General features: G+C 35.8%; 1 protein-coding gene across 2 annotated transcripts in view; it reads right to left on the bottom strand.

Annotated features, from left to right (window-relative positions):
- Positions 1-3,231: 3,231 nt before the first annotated feature.
- ZBTB10 (zinc finger and BTB domain containing 10) overlaps positions 3,232-19,558 on the bottom strand; it is a 34,781-nt gene continuing 18,454 nt past the window's right edge. The window contains exons 3-6 of one of the 2 annotated variants that reach the window (XM_035011417.1): positions 11,435-11,533; positions 6,859-7,035; positions 6,475-6,647; positions 3,232-6,213 (exon numbers count right to left, since the gene is read on the bottom strand). In XM_035011417.1, the coding sequence (XP_034867308.1) occupies positions 5,908-6,213; positions 6,475-6,647; positions 6,859-7,035; positions 11,435-11,533 (755 nt within the window). In that variant the 3' untranslated portion in view covers positions 3,232-5,907. The remainder of the gene's footprint in view (positions 6,214-6,474; positions 6,648-6,858; positions 7,036-11,434; positions 11,534-19,558) is intronic. The other variant, XM_035011418.1, reaches the window with a different exon arrangement.

The following is a 19,558-nucleotide window of genomic DNA, read 5'->3' as shown; positions in this document are numbered from 1 at the left end:
GAAGGTAGTATCATCAGCATGTAAAGGCACCAGCAGTCGGCCAGCCTGTTTTTTATTCACTTTAATTCAACTGTATAGATTTCTTGTGGTTCATTTATTTCCTTCTTTAGTTCAAAATTCAGAAAAGTTTACAACAAAGACTATGATCCGAAGGACCTTTAATTTTCTCATCGAACCATGGATCCAGTCATTTAATTTCCTACACCAGCTTCCAAATACTGGTCCGTGATGATTTGCAAAGTGAAAAAGAAAAAAGCTCAAACAGCACTTTTTTCTATACAGTTAAGCATGATTTCTAAATGTCCACTGAGTCTTTTTTGGTGTCATGAGATATTTATGCGTGACTTTATCAATGTTTTTGCTAAGCAAAACAAAAAGCTGGTCAACTACAATGGTCCAAAAGCTTCTAAGCAAAAAATGAAACAAAACAAAAAAACACCTATAGACAGAAATGTTTGGTCAATATTACCTTAGCCAAACTATTACCTTAGTCACTATTACCTTAGCCAATATTACCTTTGTCAGGTAATCTTTCACTTTCTCTAGAACATCTCAAACACTAGGATATTTCTTTCTTTCTTTCTGAAGCAATCACATTTAATCCTCTGCTAATTATTAAAAGCTGCTTTTTAATCTTGAGCCAAGTGGTCCCAGTCTTAACCTCTCAAAACCATACAGTATACCTAATTATTCTGCCACAGCTCTTTTACAATTTTAAGACACCAGGCCTGTGTGTTACATGGGCAGCCTTCCCCAAACAAAACTCATTTCCTTTGGAGAGTATCTAGTCATTTGTACGATTTCCTTTGTTCTATTACTTACAAAACCCAGGTAAGTATGTTTTTCTCTGTATTATTAAAGTTTCAAAGACTTGAAACATGTATTTACTTGTAATTCATTAGTCTGCTAATATGCAGTAAATATGGGATGAAGTAGTTTACCTTTGCTTTTCAAACCACTTCCAAAATTATGCACACATGTAAATTAGAGGGGAAGTATCTTAATGTTTTCTAAAACCTGTAGAGAATTCCCACAAGTAATAAAGATGAATAGATGAAATGCTGATTACAAATCACTGTTATCTATTAAGACAGCTCTCCAAGCATCACTAGGAGGTAGTTTGAGTCATTTATAATTCAAACTTGTAAACCTTAAGTACAAAGGTATCTGAATTATACGTAAGTCAAAGTTTACAAAGATGTTCCCCTACCCCAATTAGTCTAAATTAGTACACTTTTAATGCAAAGAAATCTGAATTAAATGTCAGAGTCAACAAAATTCACAAAGCCAGAAGCAAGTTTAGTGCTCACAAGTTTATATTTTTAGGTTTGATAAAGATTCTTGTGTATTTTCTAAATACACAGACAAAACAGTTGTGGAAGTTTACATACATGTCTTAGGACACTTATACTAGGTAGGTAAATTACATTAAAAAAAATTGGTCTTTGTAAAAGATCTTCCCAAAGAGCTTTTACAAACAGCAGGCAGAAGAAAGCGTTCTTTTATGTTTACAGTGTTTAAAATGCCGATTCTCCCATTTCATAATGGCCTCAACCATCCCTCTCTCCTCAACCCAAAATTTTGTTCTCAATAGCCAGTGTACTCCAAATTAAGTACCCAATGTCCTAAAATTCAGGGCTAGAAAACATCTATTAAAGTGTGCTTATCCCTAACACATTTTAATCTATCTAGAACGGTTCAACTTCACTTGAAAGCAGGGATACAGCAGGAAAAAAATTTTCCACTTTAAATCCTAAAAGTGACTACGAAAAAACACCTGTTAGTTCTAAGCACATATATTATGTACCATAGTTAAGTTTAAGGATCTGGGTGACTGAACGGCACAAAAACTGGGGTCACGTCTAGTTCTTCACTTTAAAACCATCCTTTTAAAAATAAAAATGCCACAGCCAATTAATAGCATGTGCTACACTGAGGTCAGGTATCTTATTTATAGCCAGGTGACAAAACTGCTTTATTAGGAGGAAAAGAGTGATAAGGGTATTTGGGGAAGGAAAGATTAGACACTCAAATTCCTAACATAGATGGTTTACAGGGAAAATAGGTCTCCATACAAACTCCTTTAAAGCCCTGAAATTCTACAAAGTTGTTTAATGAGGCAGTTAATAGAGCCCCCTAAAAAGAGGATGGGCTTCATTCAAAATCAAATCTGGTCAAAACCCAGCTCTACCACTTAGTAGCTGTGTTATATCGGGCAAGTTATATTATGCAAATTTCTTGGAGCCTTTCTCTTCCATAAAATGGAGACAATAGCACCTACCTTATTGGGAATTAAGAGAAAATAATGTAAAGCTCAATGGCACATGTAGGCACTAAAAAAAAAAAGTTAGCTTTTGGAATCATTATTCAGAAAAATAAACTCTATGTTGACGAAATCCTAAAAATATACATAAAGCTTACCAAAGTTTTAAAATTTATGACTTTTTTAAAAACTCCTCTTCCACCACACTTTCCCCTGTCATCTTCAGGCCTTTTACACTTTATTGTATGACTATAGATTTCCCAACCCTGATCCTTTCATTTTCTGTTTTCTCCCCCTTTCCTCTTGGTTTGCATCTATTATTAAACTAAGATGTATTAGGCCTCTATTATGTACCAGTGTTGGAAGTACTTTATGTGAATTCACTCAATTCTATCTCCCTCTTCTCCATCAGGATGGCTCTACCAAAACCAGCTAGTGTTTTCCCCCCAAATTTCAAAGCTATTTATTAGTGTTCAGTTTCCCCTTCCTACAGTTTTTTTAAGCTCTTAATTGCTAGGGCACTAAAATTAGCAATATATCTAGTGAATATGAAAAATGAGGGCCAGGAACAACGACAAAGCAGGGACCATATGGAAGTAACTGTCTCTGAGAACCCTAAGAAAGAATACATGATCTTAATTTATAGGAGAGGGTCTGTTACTAGAGTGAATAGGAAAGAAACAGTTTATATTTTTCCTCTTCATTAAAATTACAGCTCTAAAATATGTTTCATTTAAAATATAAGTTACAAGAGAAAAATTCAGCAAATGTGTAACACATAATTCTGCCAGGGCTCCACAGACAAAATTATGAGTATTCCATTGTCACCTCTGAGACCAATCATAAGTTCTTAGTATCTATCAACTTCCTGAAATTGTACTGTAAGTCAGAAAAAGAATATACTTAAAAAAAAAAAATAGAAACGTCCAGTAGTATACCTTAGTACTAAAACTATTTTTTAAAAAAAGACCTAGAAGGGAAAAGGCAGTCCCTCGAGATCATGAAACAAATAAGTTAGGCAGTCAGCAAGTAGAAAAATCTGTCAATTCTGTTTCTGGTAAAATGTTTACTTTAAAGAAGAAATTTTTATATAGGCTGAGGCTAATATATTCAAGAGTATAAACATTCCTTTGGATTACCTTTCTAAAAACAAACTTTTAAAGTATCATATTTCAGTTGACTAAAAATATAGCCAAATCTGTCACAATACAACATAAAAGGTAATGGACAATTATAGAATATTTTAAATTAACAGTAACAAGCCATCTACATCAAACCTTGTTTCCAACTAAAACCAAACAAAAGCACAACAATCCCGTAGTGTACCAAGTGTGTATTTCAATTTACTGTATGCAATCTAACAAAAATTTGGTCATAATTTACCAGATATACATAAATGATTTAAGTAGTAAAAGAAAATTCAGTTTAAAGAGAGTAAGTTCATATCTTGAGGAAAAGTAAAAGTACATTAAGAATGTAAAGCCAAGTCCAGTTTCTATGCAATAAGTGAACTGTAGTCTAATAAAGCAGATTTAGGTGATTTTCAGATATATATCTTTTCTCTTTAATATATATTTATATATAGACAGATCTACCAATTGTAAACTATGGTTTATTTTAAAGGAGGGGGATAAATGGGATGAAAGAAATCTTTATACTATACTTACATATTCACAAAGCAGAACATTTTACGTTTAAAATACTTTTTCATTCATAGTATCTTTGCCCAACTAACGTCTACTTTGGACCCCACCAGAATTACATTATACTCATTTGTCTAGAACACTGAGAAATAAGATGTACTCTTCAGTCTTAAACAAAAATCAAACCAAACTATTCATGTCAGTTTTACAGTTATGTAGAAACTACAATAAAGTTTAGATGACAAAATATGTATCTAACCACGTAACTGTACTTTTTATCTTTGATTTATCCAAGCAGAAACATCAATGTCTAACATTAAACCATTATACTACCGAAATTGGAGACAATGAGAAAGCTTGTCTCTTAAAAAAAAAAAAAAAAAAAAAAAAAAAAATCAACCTTTCAACTTTGATCAGATGGAGCACCAAAGGATTATGTCTGTCAAAGTGTACTTAGCAATTTTTTCCACACAAATAGCATAATTTAGTGACCTGATATAAAATAGGAAAATATACTCAATTTCTATTTAAAAGAAAGCTGAAAATATGATATCCCTCAATCTTATATAATATACAATATGTTCCTGATAAATGACATGCATGTTAATATTAATTATGTGAAATGCTGCTGTGAGTTTATCAGCTAATTCATCTGCCAGACTAAATAAATCTGACAATTTCAATTTAATATATCACCCCTTGTACCTTGAAGAATTTAGTTAACAGAGTAATTGTAAAGCCTCTCAATATTTTATTTGTAAGATTTTTGCAGACTGTTGAATCATGGTGACTACCAGAAAGACTATATATGAAGATGTAGTAAAATGTTGAGGAATTGAAAAAATAATTATCATAATTTCAAAACACTCAATATCCCAGTAAGTATCAAACAAAAGAGAATGCACTTTTTGTGTTTTTTTTTAATGATAAAAAGGGCACGGGAGTAAAAACCTGATATTTCACTTATATCGCATAACAAGCTAACCAAACTGGACATGGAGGTCAAATTAGGAAACAAATCATTTTACTTATTGTTTCTATGACTTTTCTTTTGATTAGATTTCTGTCTTTTCAAATAGGACTGAGGTATAGTACACTGGCAAAAATAAAGAGGCAAACAAGAATAGTGCCAAAGTAACAGATACCCAAAACCGAATACCATGTCAGAAAACGTCATGTAATAACCATTTATCAGATTAGAGCAGCAGGAGGAAGTTACTTCTAAATCATAATCATTTTAGTGGTATTTGTCAACTTCGCCACGTCAACTTTGCAACATCATTTCTTCATTTGTGAAGTAGTAAAATTCATGTCAAAAAAGGAAAGGGGGAATGGAGGAAGTCAGTTCATTCCAATAAATTACCTCTCCAGTTCTTATAAACATGCCCATCAGCACAAAATTGAGAAATAATATCTAAGACTAGAAGAGACTTGGTTTAAGTTATGAAGCAAATTAAAATGGAAAAATACAGAAAAGTAGAACCAATGGGGTTGAAAAGGCCCCTCACTGAAAATCTGTATTAAAAAAAATAAAATTAATAAAAATAAAAATAGAAACAAAACTCTACTAGTACAAACTAGCCTGAGTGGTTTGATGGACAGGGTAATTGGGTCAGCTGTCACTGTAGTCTTAAAAATGGATTTTCTTCATTCATGTTAAAGTGGCACATGAACGTAAGCTCTTTAAGGATAGGTACAATATATTCGTAGGACCCAAGTAATTACTGTATATCCTATAAATAAAAAATATTTTTACTTTGATAACTGACTGAAGATGTGGGGACTCCATGTAATCCAACCACAAGGTTGTTTGCTGTACAGTCCTGTGCAAATATAAAAAAAAATTTTTTTTTTGCTATAAGGCTTTTTGACCCTACAGTTTTCACAGCAACATAACTACCATCCAGCATGTACCATATTTTGCAAGCCTTCAAGTTCAACAATTCAAATTGTCGATTCATATTATGTCCAAATGCAGCATCCTTGAGGAGTATAGGTCAGTTAATCATCTAGAGACATACAAACATCTCCTGATTCATCCCATCGAGATGGATCATTCTGATCTTCTCCATCATCAACCAGCTCTTCATCAGCTTCTCCTACTTCATTCTCTTCATATTCTTCATCCCGAGGGAAATCTGTATCCTGTCCCTGATCTACACCTTCTTGCCCTCCTGGCTGTGATTTATCTGCACAGTCTACACAAACACCATAGCGTCGAGATCCATGTCTTATTCCAACACTGGCTGCTAACATGAAGATCTTCTTACACACCATACATTTGTATTTTTTATCCTTTTTATGCACCTAATTAAAGGGGGGAAAAATCCAATATAAGGACAGTATAGACAATAATGCATTTCAACCATTCAATTAAACTACCCATTTAATAATGAGTGAATGATACCCTTGTTTTTCTGTATAAAGTTCAGTTCATAAATCACATAATTTGTTTAAAGCAATTTAATAATCAACCTTCCCTAAATTTCAGGTAACAGTGTTAAAATACCTTAAACTTCACTGACATATATTTTATCTCAAAGATCAGTTATATTTAAAGTTACTTACCAGGGAATGTCTTTTCACATGTTCTCTGCGAGTAAACAGTTTTCCACAAATATCACAGCTAAATGATCTGACTCCCGTATGAATGAGCAAATGCCTTTTTAGTGTTCGTCTGTATTTGGCTACATAGCTACAATGAGGGCATTTTAACTTGTTCATGATTAGAGATGATTCACCTTTGAGAATAAAAAAAAACCAAAACAAACACACACAAAAGCAATTATATACTGAACAGAAAACTTGCTATCAAAAGCTTGTCTATCCCTAAGAACAGGGATTATTATAGGACTACCAGTATCTTAATTTTTTAAAACTCAGAACATGGAAGCTTTTAACTGTGAAAAATCATTTTAAAATTTCTGTAGAATTTAGTTGACTAATACTTGCCATTTTCCCAAGTTTCTTGTTTTGGCCAAGATTCAGGCAATAATCCATACTTGAAATCATTTGAAGCACCTGGTATCAATCCATACTTGAAATCATTTGAAGTACCTGGTAGCAATCCATACTTGAAATCACTTGAAGGGCCAGGCATCAGGCCATACTTGAAATCATGTGAAGTACCTAATACAATTGAAAAGTGATTTTGATGTAATGATGGTAATGAAAATCTGTCTCTTATTAGAATAAAAAAAAAAAACCCAGAAAATAAACTTATTATATCTTATGAGCATTATGATAGAATAGCTTATTATAAATAGCTAGATAAAAATCTCTACAGTGTAGTCTGAAACCGAAATGTCTTCATACTTTAATAGTGCATGGAGACCACATGAAACTACTCTTTTATACTGTACTTCAAAGATATTCAAAACAGAACTCTCTCAATAACTGTCACCCTGAAGCCCAGCTTTGGAACAGGATAGTCTCCTTATTGTCTCCAATCACATAATCTTGTTTGAAGATTTATCAGTATAGAAAAATGGACTAAGAATGAAGAATATAAACCTCTCTTTCTAACTCCATCCTTAAATGAAAATCCGAAAAGTGGAATCAAAATAGTCAATGTCCCTTAAGGAATTTGTGCCTAAGGATCTTCAGACTAGCTAAGATAAGAATTACCTCCTCTGGATAGCATTCCCTCCCCCGCCCTTATTTTTTTTTTAAGATTTTATTTTTAAGTAATCTCTACACCCAATGTGAGGCTCCAACTTACAACACTGAGATCAAGAGTTGCATGCTCCATCATAAGCCAGCCAGATGCCTCCTAGACAGGATTCCTTCTTGAATATGTATGTCTTTACCTGGCTCCAGGAATCCTTTGGCAATGTAAACGTATCCAGTGTTCTCCATAGCTAGCTATTGCCACCCTGATCCAATCGACCATTAACTCTTGCCTCTGGATTATTTTCAATAGCCATCAGAGTTTGTCTCATACTGTTGCCCTCTTAGAGTTTGCTCTCAACACAGCAATTATAGATTCTTTCAGAACTTTAAGTGAGAGCCTGGCACTCAAAAGCCTGCAAGGACTACCCATCTCACTCATATAAAAACCAAAGACTTATAATTATCTTACACAGCCTTACCTAATCTAGCCCTTGATCTAACTACCCGCTTGGGTCCCTCTATTTCAGCCGTACTGGCCTTTGTACTGTTCCTCCATGGGAAAATGGCTCCCTCTACAAGACCTTTGCACTCTTTCCTCTGCATGAACACTCCTTTCCAGGCTATATGCTAGCTTACTTGTGTAGTAATTTGTTAATTCTCCGTCCATGAAAACCATGGATTTTACAAAAGAATGCTTGCCAAACTGGGTATTCTAAAAATTCATTTTCCTCCATCTATCTGCCATATATACTACTTCCCTAAAAATTAAAATAACCTAGTATTCCTCTTTGGTGAAAGTATCAATACCCAACAATGCAAAAAGGTCCCTAAGGTATTTAAAAATTTCATTACTAATAATGTAAATTATTTTATACTTGGAATATATTCACCCATTTTTTAAATGTCAGGAAAGCCTGCTGTTTCCATAATTACATAATTAAACTATAATGTATTTTTGTTTGAGGGAAAGTTTTCAGAATCCTCAACTGAGACACCATTATCTGTTGGGGGGGGCAGGGCAGGGGATGGAAATTAGAATGGGGGTGGTAGCCTGTGAACATGAATCTATCAATTTTCAGCTTTACATTTCTAAATAAAGTTTGAGCTTTGACTCGTAGTTCTTGATCAAATCAGTGCAAAAAAAGAAGCTCTGAGAGCAAGGACTGTGCCTGTTTTACTCACCTTTGTATTTTTTTTTTAAGATTTTATTTATTTATTTGAGAGAGAGAATGAGATAGAGAGCATGAGAGGGGGGAGGGTCAGAGAGAGAGGCAGACTCCCTGCTGAGCTGGGAGCCCGACGTGGGACTCAATCCCGGGACTCCAGGATCATGACCTGAGCCGAAGGCAGTCGCTTAACCAACTGAGCCACCCAGGCGCCCTCACCTTTGTATTTCTCATGTCCAAAGCTTACAATAACCCTTCAATTATTTCTTGAATAAATGTATATATTTTTGATTTGCTCAAAATACTTGCAAAACTATTATCAGAAATCATGTTAGGTATGTTAATAACCTCAAGTTAGTACTTTCATTACACGTAAGAACAAACTAGCCCTAAAATAATTTATAGGGGCACCTGGGTGGCTCAGTTGGTTAAGCGTCTCCTTCAGCTCAGGTCATGATCTCAAGAGTCCTGGGATCGAGCCCCACATCAGGCTCCCTGCACAGTGGGGAGTCTGCTTCTCCCTCGCCCTCTGTCCCTCCCCCCACCCAGGCTTGCTCTCTCTCACTCTCAAAAAAATCTTTAAAAAAATTTATAAACTGGTAACCCAAAATTCAGAATTAGAACACTTGAAAGTCCATGTTTCAAAAAATAATTTATAAATTGATGACCCAAGATTCAGAATTAAGTTTTTAATACTTGAAATTCTGTTTGTCTCGATAACCTAAAGATTAATAAAAAGCATCCATGAAAACAGACAGGAGACACCATATATCTAGAATATCAAAATGATAATTCAAATTAAGAAAGCCTCATCCCAAACTTCTCTCATCTGGCCAAATTAGAGGTTACTTATAGAAGTATATGAGCAAATTAACAAAGGTAGTGCTTTTGTAATTCAATCACTGAAAGATCTTTAAGGTCATTCAAGATCTACTTAAAAATTGCGCTCACTGCGCTCAGTAATATCCTTCAGGGTGCATTTTTCCATAATGGCAAACTAAGAAGAAAGCATTCTTTTGAAGAAGACAAAGGCTGATCTCAGTTGCAAAAACAAAAATGGATCAAAATGTCCCCTAAAGAGAAATGACTCTAAATTAAGAGTTTGCTTTTTTGAAAAGGAGATGTATTATATGAACCATTCTCCAATGAAGATGTTTATGTGCAGAATTGAAAATTTTACATATGAATTCACATACCCTGTCTAAACTCATTCTTCAACCAGATTTCTAAACCAAATATAAAATACCTTGTACTATTAGTGATTTTTTGTACAAGGAAAAAGTCTTCAAAATTCAACCCATACGATCTGTAAATGGCTAATTTCAAAACTTTCTGTAAACTCTTTTCTTCAAAATTACATGGCTTAACTTTGGTCAGTGCATACTATACTCAGAAACCTGTGAAAGCTTTATGTAAGAGTACCCCTAGCTGTCCCCCTCCCCATCAGTTTTTTTAAACAATTCCAAAGCTTTGAGAAGTTGAAATCAATGAACATCTATATCCCTTTGTGTACCTTTGACAGATGTTTGTTTTGCCACGTGTGCTCTCTATAAACACACATACCCACCTTTTATGTATTATATGTATAATTTGGAAACTTGCACATCATTGCTTCCCCCTCAATATAGCATGTACCTTCTAGAACTTTCTCCTACATAACCACAGTACCTTTATCACACCCAAGAAATTTAAAATTGTCTATTTAATCCATACTATACATTCAAATTCCCAACTGTTCCCCAAATGCCCCTTTAGTCATTTTAGAACCCTGATGTCATCAAGATTGACAATGCATTTAGTTGGTTTGCTTGAATCTAGTGGTTCCTCTGCTTGTTTTTCATGGCATTAACATTTTAAAATCCAGAGTAGCTGGATTTGTGTAGATCAGTCTGATGTTCTCCCCCCTCATGATTAGATTTGGGTTACACATTTGGCAAGAATATTACGTAGGGTTGTGTGCTGGCTAGTGCATTCTGACAAGAAGCATGGTATTTCTGCTTCTTTTATTATAAAGCAATCTTTCCTCTTTGTAACTGAAGTAATCTGTGGGATGATATGGAGACCATGTGAATATGCTATTACAACAGCCTTTTGCCCAATCATTGTGAGATAAGCCCATTAACAGTGGCTTAACATCCATGGATAATCTTCAATTATTTCCTGTGGGGTATTTTTTCAATTGTCATTCTGTATTTATTAGCTTGGCATTCTTCTCTAAAGAAAGCTTTTTCCCTTCCTAATTTATTTATACTCATGTTGTTCTCTGGAATATTTATGGATTCTCTGCCTCTATGTGTAGGAGGATACCCCTCCCAAAGTACGAAATATTACTATTTAGAATTAACATTTTCTATCACCATTACCAACCATACTATTATTTTACATCAATGCTAATTAAAATACATTAATCAACCATTTGGATAATTACCATTTTCATTCTATGTATATACTAGCAAGAAGCCACCAGCTCTATTACCTTAATTACTTGATATTTAAGATTTTAAAAGCTCTAAATAAATGGCTCCCTCAGACAATAATAAACACCCATCCATTTGTATTTACCAGGCTTCCGAAAGTGTTATCATGAACATAGCTATCATAAACATAGCTACCACGGATTGAAAGTATTTACATAGAATACTCTCTTTTAAGGGAAAGAAACTGCAATAGGTCCTTAAATATGTACACAAACACTTCCCAATCTTCAAATCCTCTTTAACATACTCTTACTAAAATCCTACTGTACCTACCAGCATCACCTCCATCCTGACTGGAGCCGGCTTCAGCCAATAAATTTGTATTCACATTCCTATCACAATCTGGCCCTGAGAGTAGAGCACCATCCAGATCTGAAAAGGAGATGTAGAATCATCTGTTATTTACAACCACACTATAGCTATCACCAACCACTCCCTTCTTGGTATTGTTTCTTATGCTGACTAAATAGAAAGATATCTGCGAATTATAGTATCTACTATGTGCTTAATACTACTAAGGCACAAAATCATAAGACAACTACAAGAACAAATGCACACTCAACAGTAAGAACAGTGTACTAAATACGAATAAGCTTTAAGAGGCAGAGTGAATTAGGTTACTGGCTATGTGAGCATGTGCCTCAGTTTCCTCATATGCTGCCAACCAGATCACAGATATTAAATTAGATAATGCAAGTCAAGTGTTACAAATTATGGCATTTGGCACCCAATGACAGCTGCTACTGTTAGTACTAAGTATGGTTGTGTAAAACATTACTGTTTCTGTATGGATTCAGAAGTGAAAAAGACCAATTAAAAAACTATAGTAGTAAAGGAAGACTTTGAAGGAGCTAATTCCTTCATCTTGAAATATGGAAAGGAGGTAGAGAGGCAGCTTAAAAGAAAAGACATACTAATGAGATGAATACTGGTTCTAATCTGTTAATTTCTTTTAAATCTATTCCATCCCTTCCATTTTTCTACCACTGCCTTAATTCAGTTACCCACCACCGTTCTCTTATATTAGTGAATTACTGAAATAGTTTCTTGGTCTCCTTGCTTCAAAATATAATGCTCGTACTTCTGTTCATAATGCCAGAGAGATTTTCCTAAAACACAAAGCCTAAATTGCTCCCTTACCTTAAAATCTTCAGTGGTTCACCAGAGCTTTTTCAAACACCTTAGTTTAGAATATAAGGTCCTAATGTTCAAGTTCCTACTAGCACTAGTGAATCCAGCATCATCCCACTGATACTATCTACTCTCCCAAATTAAATCTGAAGACAGGGCACCTAGGTAGCTCAGTCTTAAGCGTCTGCCTTCAACTCAGGTCACGATCCCAGGGTCTTGGGATCAAGTCCCATGTTGGGCTCCCTGCTCGGTGAGGGATCTGCTTCTCCCTCTGCCCCTCCTCCCACTCGTCCAATCTCTCTCTCAAATAAATCTTTAAAGTATTTGAAGACATTTAAAAAATGCCACTTTTTATGGACAATCTGTCCTCTGTCATTTAAGACTCATCTTTGATATCGCCATCCCATACTGCTCTGGCTTCCCCCAACACTCAAGATAAAAAAAGAAAAACACAAACTCCTCTCTACATAAGCAGGTAACTGATTCAAAAAAATTGATGGTGGGCAAATAAAACTGTGGTACATTTATAGAACAGAATACCACCCAATAATGGTTCTAGTGCATAGTTATAAAATCCCAAATCACTGAATAGATCTAGTACTTATGTTCTAAGAGGCTAGTAGGATTATGTAATTGCATAATGAAGGAGAGAAAGAATAGGAAAAAAAATAAAATGATCCTCAAGCAGGCATAGTTAGGTCATATAGAGCACTGCACGCCATGGTAAAGATTTCGGCCTTTACTCTAAAAGCAGTAGAAGGATTTTAAACAAGGCATTAATCTCATTCACCTTTTAAAAAGACTATTCCTGGTATTGTATGGATGAATTAAAGGAGGGCAAAAGGAGATATAGGGAGATTAAGTTAGTAAGCTATTTTAGAAATCCAGATGAGAACAGACTGTGGCCTTGACTTGGTTGATGGCGGTAGCAAATGGAGGAAAGTAGTTTGTGGAAGAACCAACAGTGCTTTGTGAGACTGAATACGGGAGAGGCAGGGTTTGAAGGTAATGAGGGAAGTTTCCATCCTATACTAATGGCAGTTAGGGGTCTCTGGCAGAGGACCAGTTTAGGACCAGTTTTAGGTAGTTTTGAGTACTGAGTCCGAGATACCTAAGAAAGAGGAGTTTAATACGTCTGGAGTGGGAACAGTGGGTTAAATGGGTAAACTCTAGATACTGCCTGGGACCAATTCTCAGCTCTGCCACATCCCAGCTGTGTGACAGTTGTGAAGCAGGTTATTTTACTTCTCTAATGCAGTGGTTCGCAAAGTGTCATTCCCAAATTAGCATGGGCATTATCCAGGAACTTGCTAGAAATGTAGAATTTCAGGCCCCATCCCAACCTACTGAATCAGATACTATGGAGGTGAGGCCCAGAAATCTGTATTTTATAAAGCCCTCTAGGTGATTCTGATGCTTACTAAAGACTGAGAAAGGTTTTATTATACAAGTAGAGAAATTATCAGGAAAAGAGCTATGTACTTTTCATTTATTATTGTCCAAGGACCAAATGACATAAACGAAAAGCGCTTAGGGTGCCTGGGTGGCTCAGTCGTTAATCGTCTGCCTTCGGCTCAGGTCATGATCCCAGGGTCCTAGGATCAAGTCCCACATCGGGCTCCCTGCTCAGCGGGAAGCCTGCTTCTCCCTCTCCCACTCCCCCTGCTTGTGTTCCCTCTCTCGCTGTGTCTCTGTCAAATAAATAAAATCTTAAAAAAAAAAAAAAAAGTGCTTAACTCTTTGCTTGCCTGGTATATAACAAACACTCAAAATTTTAACTATTTTTTTTTTCATTTAAGCTCCCAAGTGGAGAAATTAACACCAAAGGCTATACAGATACGATGCTTAAGCTGGTGATAAAAATGAGTTGTCAGACTATACTGGTAAATAAGGTAATGGAAGTAAGTAGATGAGACCATGAAGAAAAAACTATGACTGATATGTTGAGGAATCCTAGCATTTTAATCAACTAGAAAATGATACAGATTTTAGGAAGAGTTATTTCAAGAACTAGTCCACTGTGACAATGCTGCCAAAAATTTAAGGTAAGGACTGAAACATACATTACTTTCATTCCACAAATACTGAACACCTAGGAGGTCACTGGTGATCTTAGAGCAAGTGACTCGGGTAGATCAGTCGGACAAGGAGAAAAAAGAGTGGCCTGTGTTATGAATGGAAGATGATGAATTATAATCTATAATACAATTTGAGAAATTTGGTTGCAAAAGGGAAGACATAGAGTTTAAGAGTTTGTTTTTTTAAAGGTGAAACTAATAAACCTTTAAATGCTGAAATGAAGTCACTAAGAAAGGGAGAAGTTAAAAGTATTGAAATTCAAAGAGAAGGATTCTGGAATCCTGAAGCAAATGTTTAGGTATTTAGGAGAGAGAGCAAAGACAATATATAGACAGAAGTTTGAAAACAGGTACTTAAGGACATTCATCTACCAGCTTTTATTTTCTCTGTAAGGTGAAATAGTAAAAAGTGAGATTATTGCCTAGAGTAAATGGGCTGGAAGTCAGGAGAATGAAAAAGTACTTCATGTGGAGAAGAGCAATAGTAAATAGACTCCTCTACCTGTCCCCTGAGAGGTGGGATACTGGTTAGGTTTTATTTTCCCAGCATTCATCACAATGCTTGACAAAACACTTTTTTTTTTTTTTTAAAGATTTCATTTATTTGAGAGACAGACGGAGGGAGAGAGCACAGAGGGAGAAACGGACTCCCCACTGAGCAGAGAGCCTGATGTGGGCTTTGATCCCAGGATCCCGAGATCATGACCTGAGCTGGCAGAGACTTAACCAACTGAGCCACCCAGGCACCCTGACAAAACGCTTTTCAAACAAGTGTTGTTAAATGTTGGTTTGAGTATTTTTCCCTCTGCAACCTCTGTTACTAGTTTACTTAATGGTATTTAAAGAGTAATTTCTCAGTTTTCTGGTGTATAGGAACACTAAAATATAACCACTAACGGAAAATGATTAACTGAAATTTAGTGGCTTTATTTTCCTATGAAAAGCTGAATGTATTTCAATAATAAATTTAAATCAATATTCAAACAACTGTACTAGGTTTCCCAGTATCTTTTTTTAAAAAAATTGTGGGGGCACCTGGGTGGCTCAGTTGGTTAAGCGTCTGCCTTTGGCTCAGGTCATGATCCAGGAGACCTGGGATTGAGTCCTGCATCAAGCTCCCTGCTCAGCAGGGAGTAAGCTTCTCCCCCTGCACCTCTCATCCAGCTTGTACTCTCTCGCTTGCTCTCTAATAAAATCTTAAAAAAAAAAAAAAAAAAAGTCATTATTCTGGAGTGTACAATCTGTTCAGAGGGCACGTCTTAAAATTCTGCCAAGTGGGTTTGTAAATACAGGCAGGGTGTTTCTATTTATATAACATTCTATAGTGATTTGTTGAAGGCTTCCTCAGCTAGTTCTTAAAATAGACATTTCCTGTCTCCTACCCTACCTCTCTTAAGTATTAGAATTTAATTTGTGATCTTTAATCCTACACTAAGCACAGAACACCTCAACCTGAAAGCTTAACAGATGACAAATATATTCTTCCTGTGTACAGTGTTTCTTCTCGAACGCTTTGAAAGGTTATTACTTGGATCTTGATATCAAAAACAAATTTCAGAAGAGGTGAGCTCTTCCAGGTTGACAATAAGCTTTCAAAAATAGCACACTTAACTCAGGAATCAATACATATCACTGCTTGTACCTTATTTGAAATCAGCCAAACTGCTTAGCAACTCATTTTTTAATCAGTTGATGTTAAGTGGGATAGAAGTGAGGCAACCAACCATTCACTTGAAACAGAAATGAATTTTTTTCACTAGGAAGTGAAAGCAGTAACTCTTGGTCATCATCTTTTTCTCTAAATTATAGGATTAAAAAATAAACTCTACTATACTTGGTTTTTGACATTCGTGACCTTCCTATGGAAATCCTTCACTTCATTTAAACTTAGCAAAAAGGGCTAAGATATCTCTGCAAACAAAACATCTTTCCGAAGAGCTATTAAAACAGTTTCAGGGGCGCCTGAGTGGCTCAGTCGTTTAAGAGTCTGCCTTCGGCTCAGGTCATGATCCCAGGGTCCTGGGATGGAGTCCCACATGGGGCTCCCTGCTCTGTGGGAAGCCTGCTTCTCCCTCTCCCACTCCCCCTGCTTGTGTTCCCTCTCTCGCTGTCTCTCTCTCTAGTCAGAAAATAAAATCTAAAGTTTCAGGAGATAAGAAAAACAAACAAAACCAAAACAACAACAAAAACCCACAATCTGCAATGCTAGAAATAAAAGAGTGAAGAAGTAGACCCATCTTAACTTACTCTCCTAGTGGTATTTCATATACTTCTTTGCTAAATGAACAAAAATAAACCTTACACTCTGGGTTAAACCAACATTCACTTTAGTAACTTCTTTATTTAATAAAACTATTTCCAAAATCTTAAGTATACCTAGATATCAGCTATTTTTGTTCTTCATAGTTAATACATTTTTGTCTATCCCAAAGCAATCTTCTCTTCAGGTTCATTTTAAAATAATTCTGATTAACCATGTTTTTAAAAAAAGACATTCATGGATTTAAAAAAATCAGATTAACAAGCAATGGAAAGAAAATGAGATTAAAACGAATGATAAAGTAAATCTCAGTTTCTACTCTTCAAAATTTTATCAACTTTATTTTTCTCACATAAAGAGTAGCAATGTTTGCCCACTTCACAAAGCTGCTATGAAAAGGGATATCATTAAGTGAAAATACTGAGTAAAATGTAAAGTGGAATATAAATCTAAGTGTCATTAAGTGAGGTTAATCTTGGTGCCTATGGTTACAGGTTTCTCTGGGACCTTGGCAGGTTAGCAATGCTTCCATATCATCTGGTAAGGGAGTAGTACAGCACCTGCTTCTAAGTGCTAAACAAAATTAAGTTTGGAAGAAGGTTTCCCTGACCATTTTCTTTTGGTTCTCAAAATTCCAAACATGAGGCAGGTGCAGACTAACTTAGATTTTCTTAAAAGACAAATATTCTTGAGAAGAATGAAATGAGAAGACATCAAAAATCAAGGTTTTAGAAATAAAAACTCAGATCTTTCCCCACTTTCATTTTCACATATATCAACATCAAGTTTCTCTTCTCTGAAGACAGTTTCAGAACTATTTTGTTTTTTCATAAACAGGTATAATTTTTCCTTATTCACTGTGATCAGGTTTTTTCCACTTTTCATTGGAGTAAATTCACTTACAAATTTATTCTATAAACCAACCCTTGAAAGTTCCTGTAACAGCCTGGAGACTCAACATATAGTAGTTTCCATTCACAACCCACTGACTCAAGTGACTGCCCCATCTTAGACTATGCTCTACTGTTTCTTCCTTGCACTACTCAAACAAGGTTGTTATTTCTGCTCACACTAGTCCTTACAAAAAGGTCTACCCAGATCACTCCGCACTCCAATCCATGAACACCCTTCAAATGTTTTTACCTAAAGGCAAATATAAATGGACCTAATCTCTAGTTAAAAACCTCCTATTGCCTCAGTATGTAAAATAAAATCCACAAATTTACCACGTAGAACAAAGAGGATCACAATCTGGCTCTAACCTATCTACCCAACCTCATTTCCCCATTGCATTCTTTCTATTCTTTTACCTACTTAACCTGATTTCTTGCCACCTGGTGGTCAGTGAATGCCCTTCTCTCTCCTGCCAAACTCCTACACAAGATCCAATTCTTATTACTGCCTTCTCTATATAGCTTCCTCCACATCTTCTGAGCAGTTAGGAACCTCCCATTGCACACCCTGCCGTACTTCTTATTTTAACATTTGTCACAACACACTGGGTATGTTTCTAGCCCACAGCAATCCTATTATGAACAAGTTCCAGGCAAGGAACGCCTCAATCTTGACATCAACATCATCTGGCAAGATGCTTACTTTTTGGGGGATTTAAATAAAAATTTAATTACCAAATTTCCTATTATGATGTCGAAAGCTATTCTGGTATCCCAGGAAAAGTAATATTCTCTGGAAAGTGAAACTATGGATTAAGATTTAAGACCATGTGGTCACACCAGAATATTAAGACTATGTCAGAAATCAAAATTTCAGTTTTATAGATCTCTCAGGGATCGACAAAGTGTTTAGACAACATGATACTTTGAGCAGGCAGAACTCAAAAAATGCTTTTATAACTGATCCATAAGGCTTCTTCAACACCTAATCTGGCCACACAGATTGTTTCTTTAGGGTTTCTAACTGGTAGGTTAATAAATACATACGTGCAGCCATCTCTTGGGATGAATATAGGAGATAGGGCAGGAAAGACTAGGCAGAGGAAAAGTAAAGAAGGGAAAAGAAGATGGCAGAATATTCCCACTATCTACTATCATCCTCTTAAGATTAAACACTGCAAGATTCTTATGTATTAGTGTATTTTACAGCCCATGAACTACTGGTGGACCTTTATTTTTTAAAAATGAACATCACAGAGGGAGGGAAAAAAGAAACAAGATGAAACCACAGAGGGAGACAAACCATATGAGACTCGCATCTCAGGAAGCAAGCTGAGGGTTGCTGGAGTGGAGGGTGGTGGGAGGCATGGGGTGGCTGGGTGATGGACATTGCGGAAGCTATGTGCTATGGTGAGTGCCGTGAATTGTGTAAGAGTGATGAATCACAGGGCGCCTAGGTGGCTCAGTCGTTAAGCATCTGCCTTCGGCTCAGGTCATGATCCCAGGGTCCTGGGATCGAGTCCCACATCGGGCTCCCTGTTCGGCGGGAAGCCTGCTTCTCCCTCTCCCACTGCTTCTCCCTCTCCCACTCCCCCTGCTTGTGTTCCTGCTCTTGCTATCTCTCTGTCAAATAAATAAATAAAATCTTTAAGAAAAAAAAAAAAGAGTGATGAATCACAGACCTGTACTCCTGAAACAAACAATACATTATATATTAAAAAAAATCAAAAAATAAACAAAATGAACATCAGGCCTCAAACTACCATTTAACACCCAATTTTCAGTTTCTGAAAAAGAGTAACTTAACATTGTAGCTCATCCTTCGTAACATTCAACCAAAAGGATTCCTGGAAGGTAGAGAACATCTGGAACCCCATAAGATAAAACAACAATAACAAAACAAAAACACTAATCCAGACCCATAAATCTATCTGAAATGCTTAGAGTAAGATGTAGGATGCAACAATTTTCAGATTTCAGAAAAGTAAGCGGGGTCTAGGGCAGCATCCTATAATCAGAACAGTATTTTGGCAAC

Source organism: Mirounga leonina, unplaced genomic scaffold (genome assembly GCF_011800145.1).
Source record: "Mirounga leonina isolate KUSES-001 unplaced genomic scaffold, KU_Mleo_1.0 Mir_165, whole genome shotgun sequence".
Lineage (NCBI taxonomy): Eukaryota > Metazoa > Chordata > Mammalia > Carnivora > Phocidae > Mirounga > Mirounga leonina.
Note: the sequence above shows the minus strand (reverse complement) of the source record. Positions and strands in the feature narration are given on the sequence as shown.